At 42.4% G+C, this 26,467-nt stretch overlaps 2 protein-coding genes across 3 annotated transcripts in view; one reads left to right on the top strand and one right to left on the bottom strand.

Annotated features, from left to right (window-relative positions):
* coro7 (coronin 7) overlaps nt 1-26,467 on the bottom strand; it is a 111,115-nt gene that overhangs the window by 28,173 nt on the left and 56,475 nt on the right. The gene's annotated exons all lie outside the window — the stretch shown is intronic.
* vasnb (vasorin b) lies at nt 586-26,411 on the top strand. Its single transcript, XM_044182328.1, has 3 exons — nt 586-921; nt 8,323-8,384; nt 22,340-26,411. The coding sequence occupies exon 3, from the start codon at nt 22,347-22,349 to the stop codon at nt 24,426-24,428; it is 2,082 nt and encodes a 693-aa protein (XP_044038263.1). The 5' UTR covers nt 586-921; nt 8,323-8,384; nt 22,340-22,346; the 3' UTR covers nt 24,429-26,411.

Below are 26,467 nucleotides of genomic sequence, written 5' to 3'. Positions count from 1 at the left end.
TTAGGAAGTATTCAATATCTTTTTCAGCTTGAAGATGGCCCTGTGAATGAAACGACCATATGTGCTAATGTACACTGCACGTACACTGTGGAGGCAATTGACAGCCACTCATATGTCAATGGACAGATAAAGAGTGAGATCAGATTAATTCATAAATTGATAGATATTGACATAAATAGAGGAAATAACTTTCTTGGCATCTCTCTTTTCATGTATCATTAATATTACTTAACAAATGTTTGCTATATCATGTGTGTGTTCAAAGGGATGTTGTGTAACTAGCTAGTTTGATTTGGTGTGATCATTAGCCCAGTCTAAGCATAATGCTGAAGCCTATAACCACTGGCATAATTTTATGCAGAGGAGTAAAATGAATACTTCAAAAAGCAAAGCAAGGTATAAGTTTAATAGTCATTCAAATGAAATGTAACCAACCTCTTCCAACAGTTAATAATGAAACCAGTAATGTCTCTTGCTTAAAACAGGTCGTGCAGGTATAGGCATTAAGATATGGCACAGTGCAAGGAGTCTGGAATTTCTCTCCTTAGCACTCTGCCAAGCTGCAAGGTGAGTTGCTTGCCGCTCTCCGGTCTGTGCAGGAGTGCGCTCTGCTGCGGTGCACCTCGCCTCGCCCCTCCCATCTCTCCGCTTAAACTCTCCTCTGTGCTCACCAATAAAGCGCTTTTTGTCTATAGGGAGTCAGCACAGCGCATGCCTTGACGTGGAGGTCGGTGCACCTCTCCCAGGATTTGATGAAGACCGTTCGTTGTAAGTTTAATACGTTCACAGTAAACTTTTTTTTGAGAGAGAGAGCGCACACACGGAAAACTACAGGGTCTGGAGTTATATCGGTGAACTGCTCCGCTTGGATAAAGACACAAGCGCGACTGCGCTCACAACAATAATTCTTCGAAGTTCAGGGTAAGAGTTTCCTACTTTGACTAATAAAACAAGGATAAACATTTCATACTTTTCGGGCTCTAACACTTGGAACAGGATAAAGAAGTGCGTAAAGACGCTTACACAGGTTTATGTTGACAAATGCTTTTGGGTGGAATATGATTAACTTTGGGAACATTTTAATAGATTAACTGCACCAATTAACTGAAACTTTTTTCAGAACAAAACCCAAACTCTTCGTCAAGTTGATGTCCCTTTTAAAAGATAAGTCACCAACGACCACTGTGTTTGTGTGTCCTGTATGGCAACTCCCTTCACGAAAACTCAGTAGAATAATCCAACAGAGACTCGCCGTGTTTCTCTTGTGTTCAACATTAGGCTAAGTTGATAATATTATAAAAACGCGGTTATGCTTTTAACGTACAGTGCATTACTGTAATAGTAAAACGTCTTTAGTTTTTTCTGTAAATGAATACAGCATCCCTGTAAAATGCAAAAAAATATACTGTAGTTCTTTACTGTAAGGAGTTACAAATCAAACATGAACACTCCAGTGATTTATTGGATGTAACACGTTTTACTGGCGATGTGATCGCCACTAATGCTTCTGATCACTGACAGTATAGCAGAGGTTGTCTGTATTTGGGAAATGCTGAAATGCGTAAAACGCGAGCGTGTGCGCGGAGCAAAAGGAACCGTTGGGGCGGTAATGAGGCGGGTTGGCGTTGGACCGCAGGACGCCGTGCAGCATGCAGGGGCCGAGCCGAGTGTCTAGACCGCACCGAGCCGTGGTCACCGCAGAGGACAGCTGTTTTTGGACGCACACAGGGGAACGTCCCACAACAGAAAGTTCAATAGGACACAAGCGTTGAAATGGTTTCGATGCGAAGGACGCTCACAGGGGTCAGATAATGCAAAGTTAATACGTTTAGTATTTTAGCAAAACCAGATTATCTTGACAACATTAAGACTATCATATCTGGAGACAAGTGGAGGGTGATATTGTCCAGGATGATATATGGCATCCCCAAATCATTACTGCAGCACACTGTAGATCACAGCTTCCATGAGTTATTTTATATTTTTCAGAAAATTGGCAGTTGCAGTGGATCATTACTTTTCACTGTAAATAAAGACTTAAGTTGGGCAAAGACAAGTACCAATGCCAAGCCTGACTATCAGTGACGCATTGACTTGACTTTTATGGTGGCTTTGAACAAAAACAAATCTTGAGGAATTCATGAAGTTACTAGATAATCAGCAAGCCCATATGATGAATGGAAGACAAGAAAATGTCTTAGCTGTGTAACACAGTACTGGTGGCCAAGTTTCAGTCATAGGCATGATTGGTGCCACACCACAATATTAAAGATGTCTTTCAACAGCTGCTACTGTTATAAAAATGACGACACAACTTCATTATTATTGTAATAAATGACAGATGAATGAAACACTGGCTCAGAAGTGAAGAGAGGTACACACAGAAATTAGAGAGACATCAGTTTCCTTCAGCATGTGTGCAGTAGACCAATGAGTGATGAGGTCAAATTCCTGGAAGATTTAATCTCTGAGTGACCTACTCCACCAATAAACTAACATCCAAAAAAGTGACATGACTCAACATGTTTAGACCAATCTCTGGTCAGAAAAGTAAAGTTACATAGAACTCACTGCATCTGTTTGTAAACTTTGATTCTCTGAGAGGGATCCTTAAAGAAGGAGTCTCATCTTGTCCCAAAGGAGGTCTACAATATATATATATATATATATATATATATATATATATATATTCATATATCCCAGCAACAGAGTACAAACACTTGTACGGTTAAAACTAAGTTAAATGTGTGTGTACATATATATGAATATTAAGTGACGCACACACATTTAACTTAGTTTTAACCGTACAAGTGTTTGTACTCTGTTGCTGGGACAGTAACCAAAGAAACATGATCAAAAAGGTCCTTGTTAAAGCAGTAATCTTACTGTGTTAACACTGAATAAAACAACAGTGAAATTAAATGATTATTTATCATGTGAAAGACCACTGGAAGCTCCTTAGAGATAACCAGAATCCATAAAATTCAACTGGGAATCAGAGATCAAATTATAACTGGGTTAAAAAATTCTACATATGCCTTTCGCCTGAGATGCTGAATTCATGTAAGAACAGTCTTCTGACCACAGTCCCTCCAGCTTTCAGTTCGATTACCATCTTTTACACTGCCCCCACAAACAGGCACAGAAATTCGCCCAGTCTTTCCTGGGGGTAAAACAGGCGGCGTAAACTACAATGGCCCCGCTATTAACCCCTACACCGGTATAAAGCTTGTTTCCTCGCTATGTGTTTCCTCACAGGCTGTCATTATGCTATAGGAGAAGCTACTGTGTCATTGACAGGATATAATGGTGGTAACTGGTTTGTATTAGGCCACCAGACACAGCAGAGCAGCCACAGGAGGCCAATTATCCTTCACTAATGTGGAGAACTTTCAGGCTACTATGCTGCACAGATTGTAACACTTACAGTACAAGTGAGCAGTTGTACCAGTGTAGTTATTTTCTATATGCTGTACAATACAGATGTAGAGCTCGCTGCTTTCTGCTCCAGCATTTCACTCTCTACACAGCAGACTGGTGTGTTTGTACAGTCACTTGTTGACACCGACGCACTTCTCACTGCTGAGAGAGAGACTGAAAGCAGTCTGAAGGGAAAGAGTTGTATATGAGGACAAAGAGAGAGACAGAGAGAAGGAATGAATGAGTTTTTACTGCATCTCTTCACCTGTGATATAAAATTCAAGTCACAGCTTGTCAAAATGTTATTTGTGTAACATACGGCAACACTTTGACAATAAAATGAGCAATTGTGCATGCTGGTGTGAGCATTAAGTGAGACACATAGGCACACTGCGGATTATCACTGCCCGGTCATAAAACCCAATTCAAACAATTAAGCACAGGCCTGCTGTCACACCACTTTGACAGTGATGTTGAAACTGCACTTCCCATCCAGGATCTGGTTACCAACATTGTGTCAGCCTGTATTTTCATCTGTTTGTTTTTTTTCCAAATCAAGGCTGGCATTTCATTATCTGTGCCAAAGAGCTCGGGTGGAAAAGAGCACTGATGTCTAAATCTGCTACTGAAGATGATTGACAATTGTGTTCTTTCATTTGTTGTGTTGAGACATGACTAAAAGAGCTGCTGGACGTCTTACAGGAGCCTGTAAATTTTACTTACTAACACAACACACCTCCTTACACTGAATGTTGCCACTCTTCTTTCTCCAAACTGGCTGAGAGCAGAGGATTTTCACATCGTGCCTTGTATCGCCAGAGCTCCGTTTTACACAAGTTAGGGCCAGTGGTTGGGATTAGAGGGTTAAAAGTCAGGTGCTGAGGCGAGGAGGCCTGGGGAAGGGAGGGATATGGGGAGGTGGAGGTAGGAGAGGAAGACAAGAGTGGGGCACTCACACAGCAGGCAGAGAGGAGAGTCGACAGGGCAGAAAGTTGGAATAAGTGTGTGAACATGTGTGTGTGTGTGTGTGTGTGTGTGTGTGTGTGTGTGTGTGTATGTATTTGTTTTTCTAAAGTTCATGTGAAAGTGAGGGCTCATCACAATTAGCAAGGAGTCTGTGTGAGCGAGAGAGAATTCAAGATGTACTAATTCTTTGTCCGTCAGAATTAAAGACTTCAGCGTGCCCCTCCTCAGGTGCTGCGCAGCAGGGGGGGTGTTCTCTGGTTGACAACCAAGAGCCAGAGCTGCTCTCTTGAAGAGGCGTCTTAAATAAAACCCCCGGCTTCAAAAGCCTCAGCCTCACACATCAATGCTGACCCAGCGGTATGCGGAGGCAAACCCCAGCCCGTACGCCTGCCAAGTTAAATTGAAGAAGAGCTTGCCGATGCAGCCAAATGATGCGTTCAGAAGAACCACTTCAAAACCCTTGCATAAATATACACACACATGCGAAGGGATCTAAGGGCTTTGGAGTGCCCCAGCTTGAGCTCAAACCCCAAATAACTGCTGTCCTCCATATCCACATCCACACACATGCTCACTGTCGTCAAATTTCACCAGTTTGTCTTCTAAAGCAGATGACCCTCTGAATCAAAGATGGCATGAAAGAAACTATTCTCTCAAGCTTTACATTAAATTAAACCCTGCTATTTCTTTACCTTCTCACTCTGGTTGGAAATTCTGCAAAAAGCCAAAAAAATCCCCCAAATTCCTAAACCGACTCCAGTGAAGTATTCGGGGAGAGGAGCAGAGTGAGAGACAGACGGAGAATGAGAGAGAGAGAGAGAGAGAGAGAGAGAGAGAGAGAGAGAGGATGAGAGGGAGGATGCTCACCCCAGAAAGCCACCACAAATTGCTGCATTTCAGTGGGCCCGTAAAAAAAGAGAAACGGTTCTTAATCTAAGGTTGTAATTAGCTCTGGCCAGCACTGTAATTAGGAAATGAGCCTTGAACCAGATCTTACTGGGCAAGAGCAAAGCAAGGGCACACATACACACACACTCACACACCTATACTGTTTGACCAAAACCAGGAGTGGGAAAGACAGATCTCACTTTAAGAGGAAGGTCAAATATTAAACCACTGAGATGAACATTAACTCTTAACGTTTTACCGAATATAGATTGAATGATAAGATGGCAGAATAAATTTGTGAGCTCATGCTGGGTGTGTGTACCTGTGGGTTAGTGTGTCACCAAGTGTCCAAGACCTAGTTCGTCACAGAAAGTAGCGACATTCACACACACTCTCATGTAGGCACGTCGAACATACAAGCCGACACGTACGTGCAGAGCCACTCTCTTGCATTACATCAGTCGATGTTGGGAGTTCTCCGTCTATTTCCGTCGCAGTCAGGGACATAAGTTGTGTTGTTATCTGCTGTTGTCCGTGCCGTGAGAGAGTAAGAGGCAGCCAGAGAGAGAAAATCTGTGCATGTATACGTGCTAATGCCTGCATGTGTATATCCAAATGCCACTGCGTATCAGCCCAAATCTCAACCACTCAATGCTGCAATCAACGGCGGAGCGGTTGTGACAGTGCCAGAAGTCACAGCTTGTCACTAGTGTACATACTCAACATACAAGAAGCAGAGTGTAAATATCAAGCAAGGCAGCACACCTACAGCAGAACATGAAGCTTTTCTCTGTTTATGCCACCCATCCTCCGCAGGTTTAGGGTTTGGACCGATGTTTTGAGCTATAATTTGGACAAATTGTTGGCATTTTTAGATGATGCCACTACAAAGTGCTTCTAACATTAACGCCAGACTGCTCAGCTTTGTTCTGCTTTGGGAGCGATTAAACCAGATGGGGAAAGAGAAAGGGAGTGACACAGAGAGAAAAGGAGAAACAGAGGAGGCGAAGGGTGAGGCGATATTTATGTTTAACAGAACACAGAGGAAGAAAGAAAATTATAGTGGACAGAGAGGCTGAAAAGTATCAGTCCTCTAACAAAGGGAATGACAAAAATAACTCCTTCAAAGGAGAATAAATATGAAAGTAAACCAATAATGGTGAAAAGAGAAAATAAGAGGTACTGGCAGGTTAAAAGATACTACCAATGACTTGGCAGTGCACAGTTTGCACAAATTAAACACTAAATGTCTCATGGAAAGATGTGGAGAAGGCAGCCTGAACAGGAATTAAGAGATACCAAGAATAGGAATATTGTTGTCGACAGTTTTGTCTTTTACAAAAGTGCTACAGTCTTTCACGGAGCTCAGCAGTAAAGATGATTCGCATCTATTTTGAGTGTCGGGTCAGCGCACGAGTGTCCCCACACTTAGTACTTACACGCACAAGATGGTCAGTCACCCCGGCATATATGCCATCACTAGCAAGCATGCATCGTAGCGTTTACTTGTACAGATCAGTGAAATCTATGCAAGTAACCCAAAAACATATACAAAAGTTGTGTGCAAAAACACTCCCACAGACAAATAAACACACAGATGCAGAGTGCAGCAAAGGCCTCACAGTAGGCCAGCGAGCCAAACTGAGCCCTGGACTGTGACAGGTTATTTTCAAATGTATGTGGAAGCCAGCGTGTGCTGCAGGGTGACTCCGAGATATAGGTATATGCAAAGTGAAGTGAGGTTTCAGGTGTTATACAATCAGGTATAGCACATGGTTTGGTCCTCATTCTTTTCCCCCTCCACAGACTGTTTGACTCAGAGCTTAGGTATATGAAATATGTCTTAAAAACAGTGCTTAGCGCAAACATACTGGAAGAGTCTAGTGTATTCAGTATGAATAGCTGTATAGTTTGTCTGTGCTGTAAAAATGGGAGAGGAAAATAAAGAAATACTGTGTGCATCTCAGCTAATTATCTCCAAAACTGTTTTATGACCGTGCCTTAAATTAAATTAAATGAAAAAAGTCTGCCATTAGAAAGAAATGTGGGAGCTGCTCTTGGCCAATCGCCTCCAACTAATAGAAAATCTATCAAGTGGTCACTTTGTGTTTGGGTTTTCCCAAAACCGACTCATATTTATGATCCCATAACCACGCTCAAAAATAACATTCGATACTAGTTAATACTGTATTTATACAAAGCAACAAACACATGAACGCACGCACAAATCATTCTGTGGTCATGGATAATGAGATGCTAATCATTAAAAACACACAGACTGTGGTCAATTTGCCCCGTTGTCTTATATCACATAAAATGAAAGCTGTTCTTGGCTTTAACAAACTGAGGGCCTTTGCCACGGGTTTAGCGTGTCTTAAACACACACACACACACACTTGATCAAAACACTAACTGAAGAAAAGCACAGGCAAAAATGTCCCTTTATTGAAAACAATAAAATGGAAACCTTACAAACCTGTACAAACCTTATACAGTACCTGCTTTGAAATATTAACAGTCAAATTTTAGTCTTTGTAGGAAATGTCAATGTATATCATTTTTACATTACTGTAATACTACGCTCTCCTGAGGCAATACCTCATTCATAAACGGCTTAATCGGGCAAAACTCAATTAATCTTTCAGATCATACCAGAAACTGTGCTATAAACACAGTACAACATATAGGGGGTTAAAGAAGCACAGGAAACACACACACACAAACACACACACAGACACTCTCGGGCCACGGCTGATGGGCTGATATCACAGGACAAGGAGCTGACAGAGTGGAGAGTGGTCAGCCTGCATTCTTCCTCTGCCGCTCTGTCATTCTCTTGCGCTGCCACACGGCCTGCCAGCACTCAGCACGCTCCCGCACCCAGCTGGAATCCGACCAATTAACAGGAAAATAACTTCCTGTTTTGCTTGTGGGCCATTAACAATGCATGACAGGGGGCTGCATTCCAAATAAGTGGAGAGAGAAGCAACACAAAAAGAACATTGCAACATATTTGGCTAATAGGTACAACTGTTGTTTTATTTCCAGGGAAGGAAGACCTGAAACCAAGAAAAGTGGAGCGAGAGTAGAGGAGGAAGCTTCTTCACTGGGTGAGTGAAGCATGAAATGAAATCTGACAGTTTTATTAGTAATTTGTGTCATTATGAATAAGATGTGGCCAGTTACCATAATACAAACATACTGGTAACATCAGGAATAGTTTTTTATCATAATACAAAAAAACCCTGTTGTTTAGTGTAAGATAGATTACATCAGGGATGGTGTATTTTTTACACGTCATAATAATACACTCCTTTGAATATTTGCATCCACAAACCCAAACCGCACGCTGTTGGCGGTCCATATTGTGTTAACCGTAACACCCTGCTTCCTCAATGGGGTCCTTTCACACAACTCTGAGCCTCTTAACAAGACTGGCAGGAGAACAAGACCAGCTCTCTTAACACACACACACACACACACACACACACACAGCGCATTTAATAGATACAGTGAGGCTGTGAAGGGTTACAGACAGAGGGAAAAGGAAAAGAGAGAATAGAGGAAGTTCAGAGTTGACCATGCCTGCCCGGTTGCTGAAGTTATGGAGTTGTGGCAGAAGTGGGTAGAATGTAGACTTCTCAGTACATGTAACCTTGTAAACATCTACAGTATGTGTAAGACACTTTTTTTTAAAAATACATTTTTTTCAGAAAAATATATCGAATTTTCTAGAAAGAAGCAGATCAAATTAAATAGATTTTCATCTGGATTTTATGTCCCGACACATTTAAAAGGATAAGTCTGGTGATATTCTATATTTTTGTTATTGTCAGAAAATCTCATGACAAGACCGAAACAACAATGAATTGATCCTACTATTAGGGGTGTGCGATATGGCCAAAATCTTCTATCACGGGATATGTCATTTTATATCACGGCAATGGTATATGGCACAATACAGCATTTGCTCTGTAAATGTTAATTAAGAAATGGTTTAAAATAACCATACCGTACTTCATCACATTTGATTATTTTCTCCTTTTATTTGGAACGTCCATACAAATAAAAATAACTCCTCCTGCTTTGTTAATTACAATTTGGTGGACCCATTTCTACCGTTGCACAGTATATACCGTCATATCGCCCAACCCTACCTACTATATTAGTAGGATCTATTAGAATATTAGTATAAGCTGATGTTAAGCCTGATATATCTTATTCCTCTGTGCCATAGAGCTCCACTGATATCCAAAAACGATTCAAAACATATTAATAAGCTGTGGACATGTTCCTTCATTGCGATGAACGTGGGCACTGTAGTTTATTTTGAGTTAACACTACAACATCCTGCTGCTATAAATACTCAGCACCAATTGTGCATTAATCCTCAGCTGAAAATAGTCCCTGACAAACGCACTATGTACTCTTTTTTTTTATGTTTGCTAAAAACTACAGTGCCCAGCGGTTTTAGAAAATTACTGAGCTTGGGGCTAAGAGCTGCATACAGGGTAGGAAAGTCAAAGTATTGAGAGACAAACAAACATTTAGTTGGTTTTGTGTTTTTCATGGAGTTTGTTGTTGTCAAAAAAATTTTGAATATCGTCAGCTTTATCCTGTAAAAGGTTCTGGGCTGATCACTGCAAGTACAGTCAACAAAGTCCTCTTGCGAGAAAGCTCAGAAGATGCTCTTGTAGGAGGCAAAAGGTGAGAAAATGCGTACGCTTTGCTCAGTATGACGTCCCTCTAAGGAAAGAAAAGTACTGTTTCTGTTGCAAATGGTATTTTTAAAGTTACACTTTTGCCTGGTTTTTAACAGCTATATTCCCAGAACTTTGTTTGGAAAATAAAAACTATTAAACCGCCTATTGTGCTGGGGTCTGCTTATGCTCTGTCATTGCGTCACTGGTGAAAACTGTCACTCTGATTTTCTATTCTACTTTACACACCCCTCCTGACCCCTCAACCTCTGTCCTGCCTCATTCCTGTGTTGTGTTAGTTGTCAATGAGCTGTGACAGGGACTGCGTGGGCTTGTAAAGACACACACATAAACAGGACAAGACCGTGGCCTCGGGCCTCTGCATGCACACCGCTACTCTCCCTAATTGCCTTACAGCTCCTCCACCTCTCTCTGAGTTGCCCAGTCCTCCTCAGGGAAAACAGAGAAGAAGAGAGAGCAGTGGCTACTGTAGAGTTCTAATTCTGGGGTTGACTTTCTGTTGACAGCCGTAACTCATGCACATATTCCTCAGGTTAAGGAATTTGTGCATGGTGTGTCTGCTTGCTGTAAATTATTTGCTATGCGGGCAATGCTTCAATGTCAAAGTACACACTGGCTCAGTTTCTGCCTTAATCCTGGAGTTTCAACATCAAAGCTTGTGCACGCTACGATGGATTACAGCACACTCTAACATCCCGTGTGTGTGTTTTACCTGCCTTTTTCCTGAGTGTTGACTACACGTCTCTGCCACACCTAATGTATGTATTTGAATATGTAGTAAAATATGACGAGCCTCTGAATCCAAGCCAAATGTCTTTTCCCATTAATGCAACCTGTAGCTGTGTGTGTTAAACTTCTAGACATCCTCTTCACAACCTCCTCCACTCAATATGTTTCTCATTAACACCCGACACCACGGCAACCATGTATAATTGTCAGTTAATAATGTTAATATTTCTACCTAAAAGCACACATCGAAGAGCAAACAAAGGTGCTCCATGATGTTTATATCCTCTAACTCTACCACACACAGACTCATTGACATCAGAACACACACAGGCAGATCAAACATGTTTGAGCAAACACACACAGGTACACATTGTCCTGAGTCACAGGTCAGCTCAGGAATCTACTGTACTCACTTAATGACGTGTATAAACAGATGAGAGAGCAAACAAGCTGTTCTTTATTTAGACAAATTGCTATTTGCTACTACAATAACAAAGCATCATTCATTCTCTCTCTCTCTCAGGTCGTCTTTGGCTCTCTGTATATGGGCACAGACATACACAGACATCCTGTATACTGAAGGCATAGATCTGTGCTTCCTCAGAACCAAACCAAGACACCCTCTTTTTCTTTATTCAATGAATGGGCTTAAGCAGGTGTCAGGGTAAAGGCCTCTTTAAATTACCATACCAGTGGTTTGCATGTTTCGTACAAATCACATGTACTTTACATCATAGTTAATTATTCGGTGGGCCATGTTGCTTTGTTTAGAAATTTGAATATATTTTTTCTACAATTCCAAGCATCCATTGGTTTCCACTAATTTCCATTCAGTATAAAAATCTAAAAAGACTACTGAATGCTTTGGAAATTAGAAGGAGTTCATATTGCATTGATTTTGATCGTCTTCTAGAAAATTGCACAATGAATTCCTTTAGGCAGCTCACTGGATTTTTGCATTCAGCAGATTTACGCAGTCCGTTGTGTTTACTGACAACCTAAAGGGAAAAGGAGGTTACAGAGAGCTCACTTGTTTATTCATTCACTTCTGTCACTAGCCTCCTCCCCTTTCGTCTCTCTCACCTTGTTTGTGCTTGATATGAGGAATCTTTTGGTAGTGCGCAGCTGCTGCAGGCAAATTGTGGGGTTGAGGGTCAATGTTGATGTCTTAATAGACTGTTGCTGACTGATGTCTTTACACTTGCTAAGATGGTAGGGCTCACCTGTGGAGTATGCGGATCAATGCTAATCAAACTAGAGATTAAATACTGATCTTGGCCCACGGCATCCTGTCATTTATCTGTGAAATGTTGGAATAACAACATCCAGAGGCATTCAATGTCACATATACTTCACAGTGGAAAATGAGAATTTAATAAAATTTCAATCTAAGAAGCCACTTTGAATAACTTAAAAAAAAAAATCGCACTGTAGTAATACTGCAATAAACAAGTCAACAGTCTTGGTTCAGGAATTAAAAGTGGAAGAGAGGCATGATGTTTTGGGGTAGGGGAACTGTGCTGCCTGACTGCTGGTTTGCCAGCCAGCCTCCCCAGTGCTGGCGCAGTACCAACACAGGCAGTAGTTTCACAATAAATTCCTTTGTGACATCCTAATCAGCACCAGTGATCTCCATTAGACATTTATCTTGTGTGTGTGGCACATGTCTGAGGTGTTTTTTCTTTTATGAGGAAAAAGCCTGCAGGGCAGAATGACTAGAAAAATCACAAACGGTAACTCTTAGAAAAGGAGGGGGTGTGGGGTTGGGGGCCTGAAAAACAGGTTGCACCGAACAATGCCTGCCTTTAAATCAAGGTCATAGTATAGGAAAAAAAATACAGAAAGTTCCACTAGTGCCAGATTTACTGTACGACAATGCGACATTATTTATTTAATGTCATTAACAACTGAATATGGACATGACTCATTTTAAACCATACTCAAGCCATGACAACATGCACTACCAAACTTGTCATGAGTAATAGTGGATAACTAATACATTTGTCAATTTATAATAATTGACAAATGTATACACATAAATCTACACTAGTCAATAATTTAACAATAAATCACTTGCTACCTTCCTACCCGACACAGCAATCATCTTTCACATTTATTATTGCCATAGACAACAACTAAATCTCAGCTCAGCCTTCTTACAGCTCACTGAGAGAAATGTTCCTTAGTGTTTCTCCCCTTGCTTTAATGTTACAGAGAGAGATTGACAAAGAAATACATGGCTGAATGAAGAAAGAGTAAGTGTTTTTCTGTCTGACCATATTATAAGTATAACTACAGATTTGTACGTCCTGACCTTCAAATATCTGCACATAGTCCAAGTGAAAAACTGCCCTGTGCTAATGAGGTGTAAGTTTGTATGTGTCTTTTCCAAGTTTACAAGTTTCTATGCTGAATTGCATTTTAAGGTACACAAGTTGATGTTTACCTGTCAGCACTAGTGCTGCCCTAAGTTTCTGTTTGCCATTACTTTAGCCTTGAGCTCTCTCACAAAGTCATCAGCCTAATGAACACTACATGAACAAACCTGAGAAAAAGGACACAGAGAGTGAGCAGAGGAGTAAGGGGAGGACAGGGCAACAAGGCGAAGACAGGGATTTCAGAAAAATTTGTGCAATGTGTCAAACAAGAGTGTCACCTGTTTGCTGTCCAACAGGTGACACACCTGTGTGTTTCTGTGGATAGCTGTATGTGTACATGTCAGTGCTCTCACAGAAAATGCAGTCGGACTATTCTGTAAAATCTGTCGAGACCTATTTAACTTCCTGGAAGCCAGAGGAGATACTCAGATAAGTAACTGCAGTATGTTCAAAGAGTAAGTGGAAAGATGATCCACATGTAGAGACAGACGAGCAGACAGCCAGACAGTTAATGGGCAAGTGTTTCCTCAGTGAGTACGTGTGACACTGTTTGTCTAACAAGGATAGTCAGCCTGCCAGTCAGTCGGTCGGTCCTACAGTCAGTCAGTGTGCCTGCATGCCGCCTGACTCATACACACCCTCTGATTTAGTTGAGCTCCAATTTGAACTCAGCAACACAGTGCTGTTGCAACAAAGGACAACAAAGGACAACAATGTCAACATCCAGCTGTGCAAAAAATGTGGTCCATCCCTTGATCTTTTATACAAAGAGAATAAGAATGATCTTACATCATATATAGTTGCTTTGGCTAAGTAAGTAAGTCCTTACAATGAGACAACGACTCCCGCCTTTGTGTATTGTATGTGTTCATGTGTATTCATCAGTAATATAAAATGGGGGAAATATTTCCAAGCTCTGAGAAATAAACATTCTGTATTTCATATCAGGTAGATAAAGATCATGTGGCCAGGTGACAAACTAGAATTGCAGTCATGTTGGCGCTGAAATGAATGTCAGTGGGGTAGGCAGAGTGTCGGTGTGTGCACATTACTCCAGGCTTGTGGCTGACTGATAAAACTAGTTGATCCAGCCACTTCTAACCATAAGTCACCACACACACACACACACACACACACACACACACACACACACACACACACACACACACACACACACACACACACACACACACACACACACACACACTCACAGCACAAACATTTCCCTGTCCCTGCTCAAAGTCAGGTTCTCTCAGGTGTTTTGAAGACTGTCAAAAGTAGTCTTTTTGAAACGCACCTTGCTGCCTTCTACAAGTTCACTTTGGGTGTCCCTATAAGGAGCACAAACCTCTGGACAACACTGCTCACAGGGTCAGTGAGCCAGACAGTACAATAAAGTTTTGATTCTGGGAGGAGGCGTGAATAGTCATGTACAGGATATGAAGGCACAAGCCAAGGCCTGGAGAGAGTCCAGTTTTGTGGCGCTAAGATGTCGTATTTACGGTTTCCTAGTGATGCAGTCCTTTTGAACTGATCAGACTGTGGCTACTGCAATCGTGTGGTTTGCTGCTGTGTCTGAGAGAAAATAAAACATAAACAGAGAAAGAGAGAAAAAGAAAGAGGGTTTAAGAGACAGAGAGTAAGTAAGGCAGAGAGATGTTTGTGTTTCTATGCCACTCAGCTGTGACTGATTCAAGGCAGGTCAAAGATAGACTCAGCAGAGTAGTGGGGTCATACAGCTCAAGTCACTGACAGGCTGAGCAGCATAGGAGAGGTTGCTTGGACTACTAACTGATTTTTACACAAGGCACAAGATTGACAAAAGATGTAGGTACAAACACCACAGAAATAAGAAAACAGATAAAAGCCCAGGTTGTCAGTGGTGCACTGAAATCCTTTGTGTCTGTGTAATGTGAGAGTCCTGTGGTGAAGATCTCAAGACAGATGCGTTTGTGTGTGCCTATGAAAGAAATGTGACTGTGACCTCAACGACTATCTCTCCCGAGAGGTCACAGGGCAGGGTGCACTGACGAAAGACGTGTGTCAGTGTTGAGACATCACTCACTGAGCAAAACAAGAGAACAATGTGTAAACGGAGAGAATGAGAGGAGAAAAGAAGAGTCTACCTCAGCCAGTGCATCCTGTGTCTCCCCTCATGTGTGCCTTTATAAAAACAAAATCAAGTCTAGCATCTAGAGCACCATCCGTCATATCCTTCAGCAATAAAACAAAAGGAAATGGTCCACATTTCCTTTTGGAACTCATAGTGCCTGACCTCTATGCTCTAAAGCTCAGAGGAGGCAGAGCTAGACTGCAGACATGCTGTTGCAGAGTCCCAGTTCGGGTCTAGTTTGGCTTCCGCGGCCGCCCACCTCTGCCTGCTCTGAGGCAGGCGTGTGCAACCAGCTAAGGCTGGAGCTTTGGCACAGGTCGCATCATTTACTCAGACACACTCCAGAGGGTTTTGGGTTTCATGTTGCCCCGGAGGAGCGGAGAAAGCACCTGTTATGGAGACGAGGACCAGCAAGCTTCAGGTGTACGTGTGTGTGTGTAACTGGATCTGGGTGTGTGCCCATGTCAAACAGGACATGTTATCTGTGTTGTCTGGGCCACAGTTACAACTGAGGACACAGAATACTGAGCAGCAGTGGAAACACTAATCTAGAGTCTGACCTCTGACCTCAAGGAGTCCCTCTCTGCCTCAGTACTTCATGGGCTTTGTTGTCCTTTGGACTGATGCTATTTGGAATGACTGTTTGGCTTTCACGTCTCTTTTATTTCTCTTTGGTGTTAATGTTTCACAATCAAACATAGCTCTTTAGCACATGAAAATGTAAACAGGAATGCAAAATGGAACTACAGACTTCAAAATCAAACACTGAATTGCCTCGTATCCCTCCTTTAGCGCAGCAAATGTACACTGTTTTTGTGAGTTTTACTATTCCACTACCCCCCCATTCACCCCTGGACTGTATATTATGCTCTCTTTCAAGTCCTCCAGCTGCAGGCTCTAATGGTAATGCTTCACATTGTCCTTATAAGCAGGCCTGGTCAAAACCATAAATCCTGAGATGAAAAGGGCCGCATTTTACACCAATAATACAGTGCTGTGCAACTCATTTAGATGTGCACAATGTAGGAAGTAAAAATCATAGAATGAGAGAAGGCTCAAGTCTAAACTTTAAAGTCTAAACTCTGCAACTAGGAGGCAGCCCGACAAGAACCTGCCAGTTGTTTAAGTGGTTGTTTGTGTTCATTAAAACAACAACCCTTTGACATCAATCAGCACTGGCAGAGCTGATGTATGATGGATGTGACTATTGTAGAGTATTTTCTTGTGGTCAGGCTGAAATCAGTTGGAAAGCTTTGTTTGCGCAGCACATTTCAAATTACTACTGCCCCTAATCCCTCTTCATACCACTACAAAGCACAGCAATGATATTGTGGCTTCAAGATGAGTATTGCCAGTGACAGACATAGTAAAACTATCATCCTTCTGTCATTCCACATGTCCTCCTACCCCTTTTGATACATATATATTTGGTTTGCTTATCTAATGTAGTACTACCAGAAAAAAAGCACTACATTAGAGATGCATTACCTCATGCCATAAACAAATACTTCACAGCATTACATGCAAACCAACACACTTACATTAACATAGCTGACATTTTCAAACTCATAGTTGTGCTGCGTGTTTTTGCTGTCTGCACAAACGTGCTCTTTTCTCTCTTGCGCTACTTCTTAACTAATCTTTTCATCCTCGGATCTTCTACACAACGCTTGTTTCCCCTTCCCAATTCTCTCTTGACCCCTTTGTCATGTTGACGGATAACCCCACTGGATTGTGGTTAACAGGTTCCAGCTGTGGCAAGGACTGACAGTAGAAAGGGATGGGAATAGGGAGTGAGTGTTTGGAGGAGTGGTCCTTTGAGGTCTTCTCATAGGGAAGCCTTCATCACCAGCATTTCTCTGGGTGCCCAAGTTATCATTTACAACCAATGTGAATTCATGTCCCTGTGCTACTGTAGTAAATCTACACTAGGAGCTGCTATAGTAGTATGTTTTAGTAGTGCACCCCAGTGAACTGAACCCAGACCTACAACACTGTAGATCATACTCTAATGCACATACCACAAGCGTTGTTCCTTTAATAGATAAAGTCCCTGAAGAGAAGGGGCCTCTTTAATGGAAGTATGCACTCTGTAGTGTGCAGCCTTATCCCCTTACTGTGACTTGGCGTGGTGCCCCCCTGTAGTCTCTGGTCCGGCCTGCTGAACTATGCAAGTGCAAAGTGACCTGCGACTCCTCCACACACATACACACAGTGCAATTTTCTACCCCCTCTTGTACCCTTCATTGCCCCTCAGTGTTGGCCTTCAGCTCTGAAGATAAGGGCTCTTGACGCTTGGCCTGCCGGTATTTAATTGCTGAAGCCCACTTCACCTTCCCATAGCCAGGCCTTATCCACCTCTCCACACGGGTGCCCCTGCTGACAGAAACCTGCTTTTGTCTCCGCTGTTCCCCTGCTTGTGTTTTCTTTTCTTCCTCATCTTGAAAAGAAAGAAAAAGCGGGATAAATAGTGAGTTGAGGGAGAGGGAAAAATGCTTTTCTTCCTTTTGCCTCTTCTTATTGCCTCTTTATTTTTTCTTTTCAAGGGGCTGACCATGTATTTCACTTAGAGTTGCGCAAAGATGTTCCCATGCTATTTTCTTTGTATTTTCTCATTACTGTTTCTGGCCCTCGGGTGATTCCACTTATTCATCTGCCAACACGTTTTATTCTAATACAACCCACCAACCTAGACTGAAGCATGAAAAACAGAGATGTAAGAACAATTGTTATATAACAGATCTGGTCACAAATAAGTTTTAACCCCTGTTCTTCATATAAGCCACACCATCATTAATCCAATCCATCGTCTGTTTATAAACCCAGAAAGACTCCCTGTTCATTTCTAAATGCCAAGCCAATGAGACAGACAAGCTCACTTCTTCAAACTCAGTTGCTGCCTGTCTCAGGAATGTCTCAACAAGCGCGCAGGGGAGAGAAAAGGAAATTACAATTCAAGGAAGGCAAGAAGGGAGGGGGCATTCCTCCTTGTGCAGGATGACAAGCCTGTCTTTCTACTATCTCTCTCTGGGCCCTCCACCTCCACTCACTTCAAAACACTTACGTTAAAGCCACACAGCCAGAAGTCACTCAGCTCCACGGTATACTGTGGATCCATACTGTAGTGACGCTACAGTTGCGCCTTATCTTACCCACTGATAAGACCTGCACAAGTCACTCGTATCCAAAAAGAAAGAACACAGGAGAATCTAACCTATCAAGCTACGGTTTATCTGTGATCTGGCTGTATTCACAAACTGAGCCCCTCCCCACCCACCTCCACCACAGTTTCTCCTCCACTGGGTTATCAGATGTGCCTGGCCCAGTTTGGAATGAGGCACACTCAAATAAACATTCTGCCCCGGGGAGCTACGGTAGAATCACCACGTTGAGTTTCTAAGAAAAATATTCTCAGTTTTATCTGCATAGCTCGCTCTCCTCTCATGGCTGCTTGATGTTGTTGTATGTTCTGGCACTGGACCCTTATACCCGTCTCTGGCCCTGATATAAGTCAAGTTTCTCCATCTCCGGAAGGAATGAGATTTGATGTTTGGACAACTTCAGACACATATGATACTTCTCTCTCACAAACAGTGAAGTGCATGAAGTGTTTGTTCCAAACAGGCACCCAATGTGTGTACACCCTCTTTGTCTCTCTCTCTCTCTCACACAGACACACACACACAGTCTCCTGCACTGAAACTGAAATGCAGTACTCCAGACATAGTGATGATATGAAGACCATCTGCATACGCTCCAGCTGTTGATTCTCCCTATCCCCTTCATCTCCTGTTTATCTTCCCAAATCCTTTTGTTTTCCCTTGTTCTGTACACATACACAGCACGGCAGCCACACTTACTTTCTTTCTCCTCTTACATCTGCACCTCCATCATTTCTGAGCCATGTAATGAAACCTGCCTTTTTCTCTATGACTGCTTAAAAAATGATTATTGATTACTACAATTAAAACTTTTTCCCAACAGGAGCAAATAAAATGTTCTTACTTTGGACTTCTGCCCAGCCACTGAGGCATGACCCAAACATTCTTTACAACTCTGTAAATGTAATTACTCATCTGTTATAGTGAATTCCCCCAGGCACTGTGTGTAAATTATAGGATAACTGCAACCCTTCACCTCTGCTGCCCATTCAACTGTAGCCAACAGCAAACTATTGCCATCAGATTGTTACTTTCTGGACAAGATTTTCCATAAACAATTGCAATACTAAGTGGGTCCAAATTTTCTGCATGGCTGCCAAAGTTTTGTAGTTTTTCTGTGCTGTCAGCAGGTGCTGACTCTAAAAACTAGTTAGCTGCTTTGTTCAATCAAGCCTTAAGGTTTGAGCAGGGTCATTTTATTGGCATCTGGCTGCACAGAATAAAATTTCTGCCATGTCTGAAAGAGTTATCCAGATAATAAGAGTAATGTGTTGGCAGTGGGGTTCAAGCGAATGCCATGATTGCTTTTAGTTTATACAATGGAGAAGGAAAAATAAGATATCAGGGAATCTTTCCAATGAGGTTACAATTTCAAGGAGGAGCCGAAAGAAAAGTATGCTGAAAGAGAAGGAAAATAAATGCCATAGCTGTGGCGTGATGAGATGATACTGGCCCTTCCGCCGCCTCTCTAGTGCACCCCCCAAAACCCTTGATCTCCTGTCCAAGTTCTGACATTCGAGGCAGTGACTTTTTTGTAAAGAAAATGTTTCATTAAACAAATGGAGTGAAAGGAAGGAGACGTAAATGAATAAAAAAAAAAAAGATGTTCAGCAGCAGCTCTGATGCTACTATAACATGTAGTTGGATTAAGTACATTTTGGTGCCATTGACACCTATGAGTAAATGAAACAAAACTATAGCAACACTTAATTATTTTTTGTTTTTGTTTGTTTTCTTTAGCAAACAGACTGACAGCTCTGTGTATTTGAAACAGGGGTTAACTAAACACTAATCAGTGTATTATTTAATTTTTAAATCAATTAGAAAAATAAAATTAGCACATAGGAAAGAAAATTAGAGAAGGAGAAGATAATGTTCTTCAGTTCTTAAAAAATATGTGCATTTATTTTCCAACATGTATGACCACAGACCACAACACAAGAGATTTTGAGAGAGCAGCTTTGATTCTACAAACTGCTTCAATGTCTGTGTATCTATGCTGTAACTTCAGAGGAAAAGAACATAGTTTCAAGATAGAAAAGGAAATGAGGAAAATAAAACGTCCAAAGCCATTTCTTTGACATTTCTGGTGTAACGGGCCACAACCCTAGGTAAGCAGTGTGAGAACAGAATGTTCTCTCTGTATGTGCTCCATCTGTGTAAAACTGTAAGTCACACATATTTGGCTTCTCATTCAGGTATTTGTGCAGTGCAGACATCAACAACTGCACCATTTAAGGCCCTAAAATAAGCACCCTCAGATATTCAAGTCGACCAACATACAGTACTTGTGGGTGTCATAAATGTTCAGAAAGCAAGGTTTGGAGATATCAACTACTCACTATCCTCACCTCCAATCAATAAACTTAAATCATGACATTAACAAAAGTAATTGCAGGACACCAGGGAATTTTGAGTGTATTTGAGCAAATCAGGCCTCTGGTTAAGGAGTATGGACAAAAAAGTGTTTTCTTTTGACTCTCTGATGAGTAAAAAGAGAGAAGACAAAAAGCTGTCAAAAGAAAAGAAACTGTCAGCAGATAGATATGTTGCCTTGTCCCCCAAGGTCATCTCACTCGATAGCAGAGGATGATAAACTGGCACACAGACTTTGTCAGCAACTAGTTTCTTCTTTATCTCCCCTTATTCCTCTCTCCCTCTCCTTTCCATCATCCCTTCCCTCCTTTTCAGCCCTTTCAAGTACTGTGTTGACGTACTACCAGGGTGTTTGTTTTGTGAGGCTTGGGCTCCAGTAAAATGGGCTTAAATCACAGTATGTTATCTTTCTGATGATATACTCTCTTTAGTCTCTGTATATTTCATCCTTTTTACAGTTTTAGAGAGACTTGTCTGGCAAGTAGCACTGGCTGTCAGTCTGGGTAATGACAACATAGAAAGCGTGTGTTATTTATATTACGTCTATAGTCAGGGAAGCAGCTCTGGGCTATCAGTGAAGCTCCTCTCCAAGTTTAGAACGCCACAAAGTAAATCATCCACAGATGTGTGGCCACGTGCAGCATGGCAGACATACAGCCACACAAAGATGACACGGTATGGTTATATGAAACTGGAGAGACCAGCGCAGTGTTTTTGGTGAATCATTTAGAGGGCGTGTGTAACTGTTACAGTGACTCTTGAGAGACAGAAAATCATTCAAAGTCACTCAGTGTTTTCACTTCATACATCATCTCAAAAACAAAACAAGTTGGCTTTGTTCATTGCCTCTGTGTGTCTGTGTGTTTCATAGGCTATAGAGTCTGTCATAAACAAAGGGAAAACAGTTAACTGTTACCCCACTACAACTACAGAGTGTGCGCAGTACAGTAAATTGCAGTGGGTGGGTGGCTTGCAAATACAAACCCTTTTGTTTACAAACACCAACACACATATTATCATATTTATGCACGTGTGCGTGATCTGTAAGATCATTAGAGAAGGAAACAACGGTTTTGGCATCCCACAGTACTATCTATTACACAGATCGTTGCAGGGAGAATGTGGCACTCCTTTAGCCAGAAGAGTGTGGCAAGACGCCACTATGTCAACTTTTCCTCGAGTATAGCAGAAAACCTCTGAGGCTTGAGGTCCCGGCTACAGCCCTATTGTTTGAGAGACCTTGTGACAAGAGACTGCCTTTGATCACTGGCTATGCATAGTTAAACCTTTGATAGTAATCTCACTCTGTGAAACACATTAAAGAATCACAGAGCAAATCGATAGGTGACCCAGGCTGGTTTGGAAACTTTACTATACAGGGAGAAAATATGCTTTGTAAAAGAAATTCAACATTGTGCTCTATCTGTCACAAATTTCTTGGTGCAACAGCTGGATGCTCCTGAACTCAAACATGGCCCGTGATATTACGTGTACTACTGTTGTATCGCGTTTACAATCTGTCAGCATTTATTGTTTATTTCTCTGAATGATTATGAAGGTCATTGACAGTTTGTTCTCTTGTTTTAGGCTGAGCATGGAGAGAGAAAGAGTCTGCACCATGAAGGTCTTAATCACTCAGCTGATGCCCTTTCTGCTCTTCCTCATCCTTCCTTATGGCACCTTGTCCAGTGACTGTCCGAAGGACTGCTCCTGTTCCACGCCAGAATCCATCCTATGTTTCCTGAGACGCTCCTCTACCATTCCCAAGGGAGTGCCCCCATCCACAAAAAGCCTTTACCTCTTTTCCAATGGCATTGAGGGCTTGACAACAGAGGACTTTGATGGTCTGGAAAACCTGGAAATGCTGGACCTCAGTCAAAACAAACTGACTGAACTTCCTGAAAGGGTGTTTGAACCTTTGACCTCTTTGCGAAACCTGGACTTGTCATCCAACCAGATCACCCACATTTCAGAGGAATGCTTCCAGGGTATGGCACTGCTTCAGCGCCTTTATTTGTATAGTAATCTTATCGAGACCATCCACCCTGCAGCCTTTAATGGCTTGGAGCACCTGCTGGAACTCAAACTGCAGGGCAACCAGCTGACATCCCTGCCTGCTCTCTCAATGCCCCGACTGCTGCTGCTGGACCTTCGCTTTAATGTCTTACCCACCTTGGGTCCTTCAGACCTCCAGACCCCAAATCTGGAGTCGCTCAAATTGGGTGGTGTGGGGCTCACCAGCCTGAATAAGGAGCTCATAGGTAGTCTAAAGAACCTCCATGAATTGGACATCTCAGGAAACGAACTCGAGTCCTTCCCCTCAGTGCTAAAGGAGACCCAGGGGCTGATTCACCTCAGCCTGGCTGGGAACCCAATGGGTCCTCTTAAGGTTCAGGACCTTCAGAACCTTGGAGAGCTGCAGGAGTTGGATATTAGCAGCCTCAGTCTGCAGGGCCTCCCTGAAGAGTTATCCCAGCTCTTACCCCACCTCAGAAAGCTCACAGTAGCAGAGAACCCCTTCAACTGCCTCTGCACCTTAGCGTGGTTCCCAAAATGGCTGAGAGCCCAGAGCATCACCCTGGAGAGAACAGAGGAGACACGCTGCCATTTCCCGCCTATCAATGCTGGAAAGGTATTGGAAAGGCTGGAGCACAGGGATTTTGGCTGTCCTACTACAACTACAGTCACCACTAGTACTGTCAAAACTACTACTACCCTGCCTGTTCCTGTCACTACCTTCCCAAGTACTACTAGTGCTATTCCAGTCCCCAGGGCCAGTGACAACCCCACAGACAAAGATGACGACTCTCCCCTGCCCCCTGTCCCTGCATCCCCCAGTAGCAGCAGCATGGACCCAGACGAGGAGCAGCATTTCTGTCCTTCTCACACTTGTCTGAATGGGGGTACTTGTCGTTTGGACCAGCATGGTCAGGTAGAGTGTACCTGTCCACATGGCACCTCTGGCATGTATTGTGACGTGCAAAACCATCACCCACCTTCACCACCTGAAGCTGAAATCCCCATGGCAACTGTCACTGTAGATGCACCAGACATCAGCTCACATCAAGCAACCGCAACCTCAATCCTTTTGGACCTCCACCGCTACATTGAAATGCGGCCTTACATCCGTGGAATCCGGCTGACCTACCGCAATCTCTCTGGGCCAGACCGCAGACCAATTCAACTCAGCCTGCCAGCATCCTTCCCAGAGTATAGACTCAGAGGTCTGAAGCCTAACTCCACCTACACTGTGTGTGCCAGTCCACTAGGTGCCCCTAGTGGCATAGACAGTGTCTGCACTGAGGCCCAAACGGCAGCTGAAAGCATCAGGGGCCATGATGCACAGTTTGATGACCAGAGGTTGACCACTATGCTGGTGCCTGCAATTGCCATCTTGCTACTGCTGGTACTGATAGCAATAGCAGTGGGAGTGGTATGCTATCTTCGCAGGAAGAGGGCCAAGGGCCACCTGGACCTAGACTGTGAGCCCTCTCAGCTAGAGCTGGACGGCGTTAAGACTGGCTTGGACAGTGGGGTACTGCCTCAAAAACAGCCCCAGCTTATGATCCCTGAACCTGCTGTTCAGAATGGCAATCTAGAATATGAGGTGTTGCTACTACAGGATCACTGTACATCAAATAACAATATGTCTTCACACAAGCCCTCCTACTTTTGACACCTGGCTTTGACTACTCAGACCTCAGGAGGATTTTAATTCTTCAGTTCTGTTTTCCCCACTGGTGAAATACAGAGAGCAGCAACTGCTGTTGTGAAAAAGGAGGATACAGTATCAGCCAGCCAACCAGCAAAGGAGAAACTGGAGATATATTTAACTCAATGCCCTCCAGTTGTCTAAGTAGACAATAAACAAGTTCAAAAACATCTGTTTAGACTTTAAAAAGCATTGAAAGTGCTCCATTTACATGCTGCATCCTGCTTCAATAATATTTCTTCACTCACATTGCTGGACTGCCAACCTCTCAGCTCCCCTGCTATGATGCTGGGACTGATGGTGTGTTGTCAATGGCTGAAACCTAGGATTAAGGGACATAGTGACCTCATGCCCTCCTTTATCTGTTCATAAAGGAGTGTGCACTGAAACAGGGTTGTGCTGCCTTTTCCCCATTACAGCAGCCCAACTAAACACTATCAGCAATTGTTTTTGCTGCATGTTGTAACTCCTCAGTACTACCCCAAAGGGATCAGTGCTTGCTGTGAATGACCTTTAAGACACCAAATGAAGTTGTGCAGAGAAAATATCTGATGCTTGTATTGCTTTATTTGAATTCTAATGATTTTTTTGTTTTGTACGTACGTTTTTTTATACCTGTGTCTTTGTGTTATTTTTTTATTGTGCAACATTGTGACTGTTAATAGCCCTCTATACCCTCCACCCCCACCTCTTGTGACTAACAGACAAAACAGCAGATTAAAATCTTTGAAGATTAAAACTCGTTTGGTACCAGCAAAGTCAATCAAAGGGCTTTGTCCCTAGAATGTCAGACAGTCTAAGTAGATGTGAGTCTGGACAGACTCAAGACTAAATCCCCCTTCTCAATTCTGAAGCCCTCAGCGTGCTTTACCATCACAAAGGGAGAAGGTAAACAGGATTACAAAAGGTACAGAGGGAAGCAGTTGACTGAACCCCTTCTGTTTCAGTGCTGCACTGAGTTTCAATCCATGTAGAGCTTGCCTTAATTACAGTAAGCATTCACATGACTATACTACAACAAAAGAGAACTTCAGAGACTTTATTTATTATTTAAATTCCCTGCAAGGGAAACTCTGTTTTATCCCTCAACCACAATTCATGTACACTACTACTTAGCCTGGCCCACAACAAGCAAAGCAAATAGTGGTTGTGTATTGTGTTTCCCTTAAGTAAAAATAGCCTGCTCAGTGTAATGCTGTGCACAATTTCTCTCTGGTAAGGAGGGTCCCAGTTTTGCTCACTTGCACCTAACCAGACTATGTAAAGGCCAGACACACAGCACAGCAAACTTGATAGTGTATATATTATTGTGTAGAGGATAATGAGAATTGCAAAGTGGGAGATCCGCTGGAAGGTTATTATGCTGACAAAGAGTGCTGAGATCCAAATCTGTGAATATAGGGCAAAGAAGGACTCACAGTAACCGTGTGTGTGTGTGTGTGTGTGTGTGTGTGTGTGTGTGTGTGTGTGTGTGTGTGTAGATCTGTCAACTTCAGTGATAATGCAAGTACGTGTTCTGTCTTGTGCAAAGACCTGCAGACATCAAGTTACTATCAGTTACCCCCTCTATGTGCCTGCATGCCTAGGAGTACATTAAGTCCCAAACAACTCTACTTATAGGCAAACACACCAAAGACACATCTGTGAATGGCTGTAAAGTTACCTACCTAGAGTATTCCCAGCACATAATTCACAGTTCAGTGCTATCAAAATGCCTTGAGAACCCCCACAAAAAAAAAACAATCAAGCAATGCAACTGGAATATTTGTCTGTAAAATAGAATAAATTGAAGATAACCAAAAGTATTTTCAATGTGATTGTTAATTTTTCCCTGTTTTTTGGGGGAAGCTCCTTGTTGTCATCCTTTGCTTTTTTTGTCAATTATGTGAACTTATTTGTACAAATGGAAAAGTGATATTATCATTAAATGAATATCCAAAAATAAAACAGGCCGAGTTGTCTTTTTTGTAGTTTCCACCTTTTGCTTGTAAGAGAAAGGATTA

This window comes from Siniperca chuatsi, linkage group LG21 (genome assembly GCF_020085105.1).
Source record: "Siniperca chuatsi isolate FFG_IHB_CAS linkage group LG21, ASM2008510v1, whole genome shotgun sequence".
Classification (NCBI taxonomy): Eukaryota; Metazoa; Chordata; class Actinopteri; order Centrarchiformes; family Sinipercidae; genus Siniperca; species Siniperca chuatsi.
This window is presented reverse-complemented; position numbering and strand designations above follow the sequence as displayed.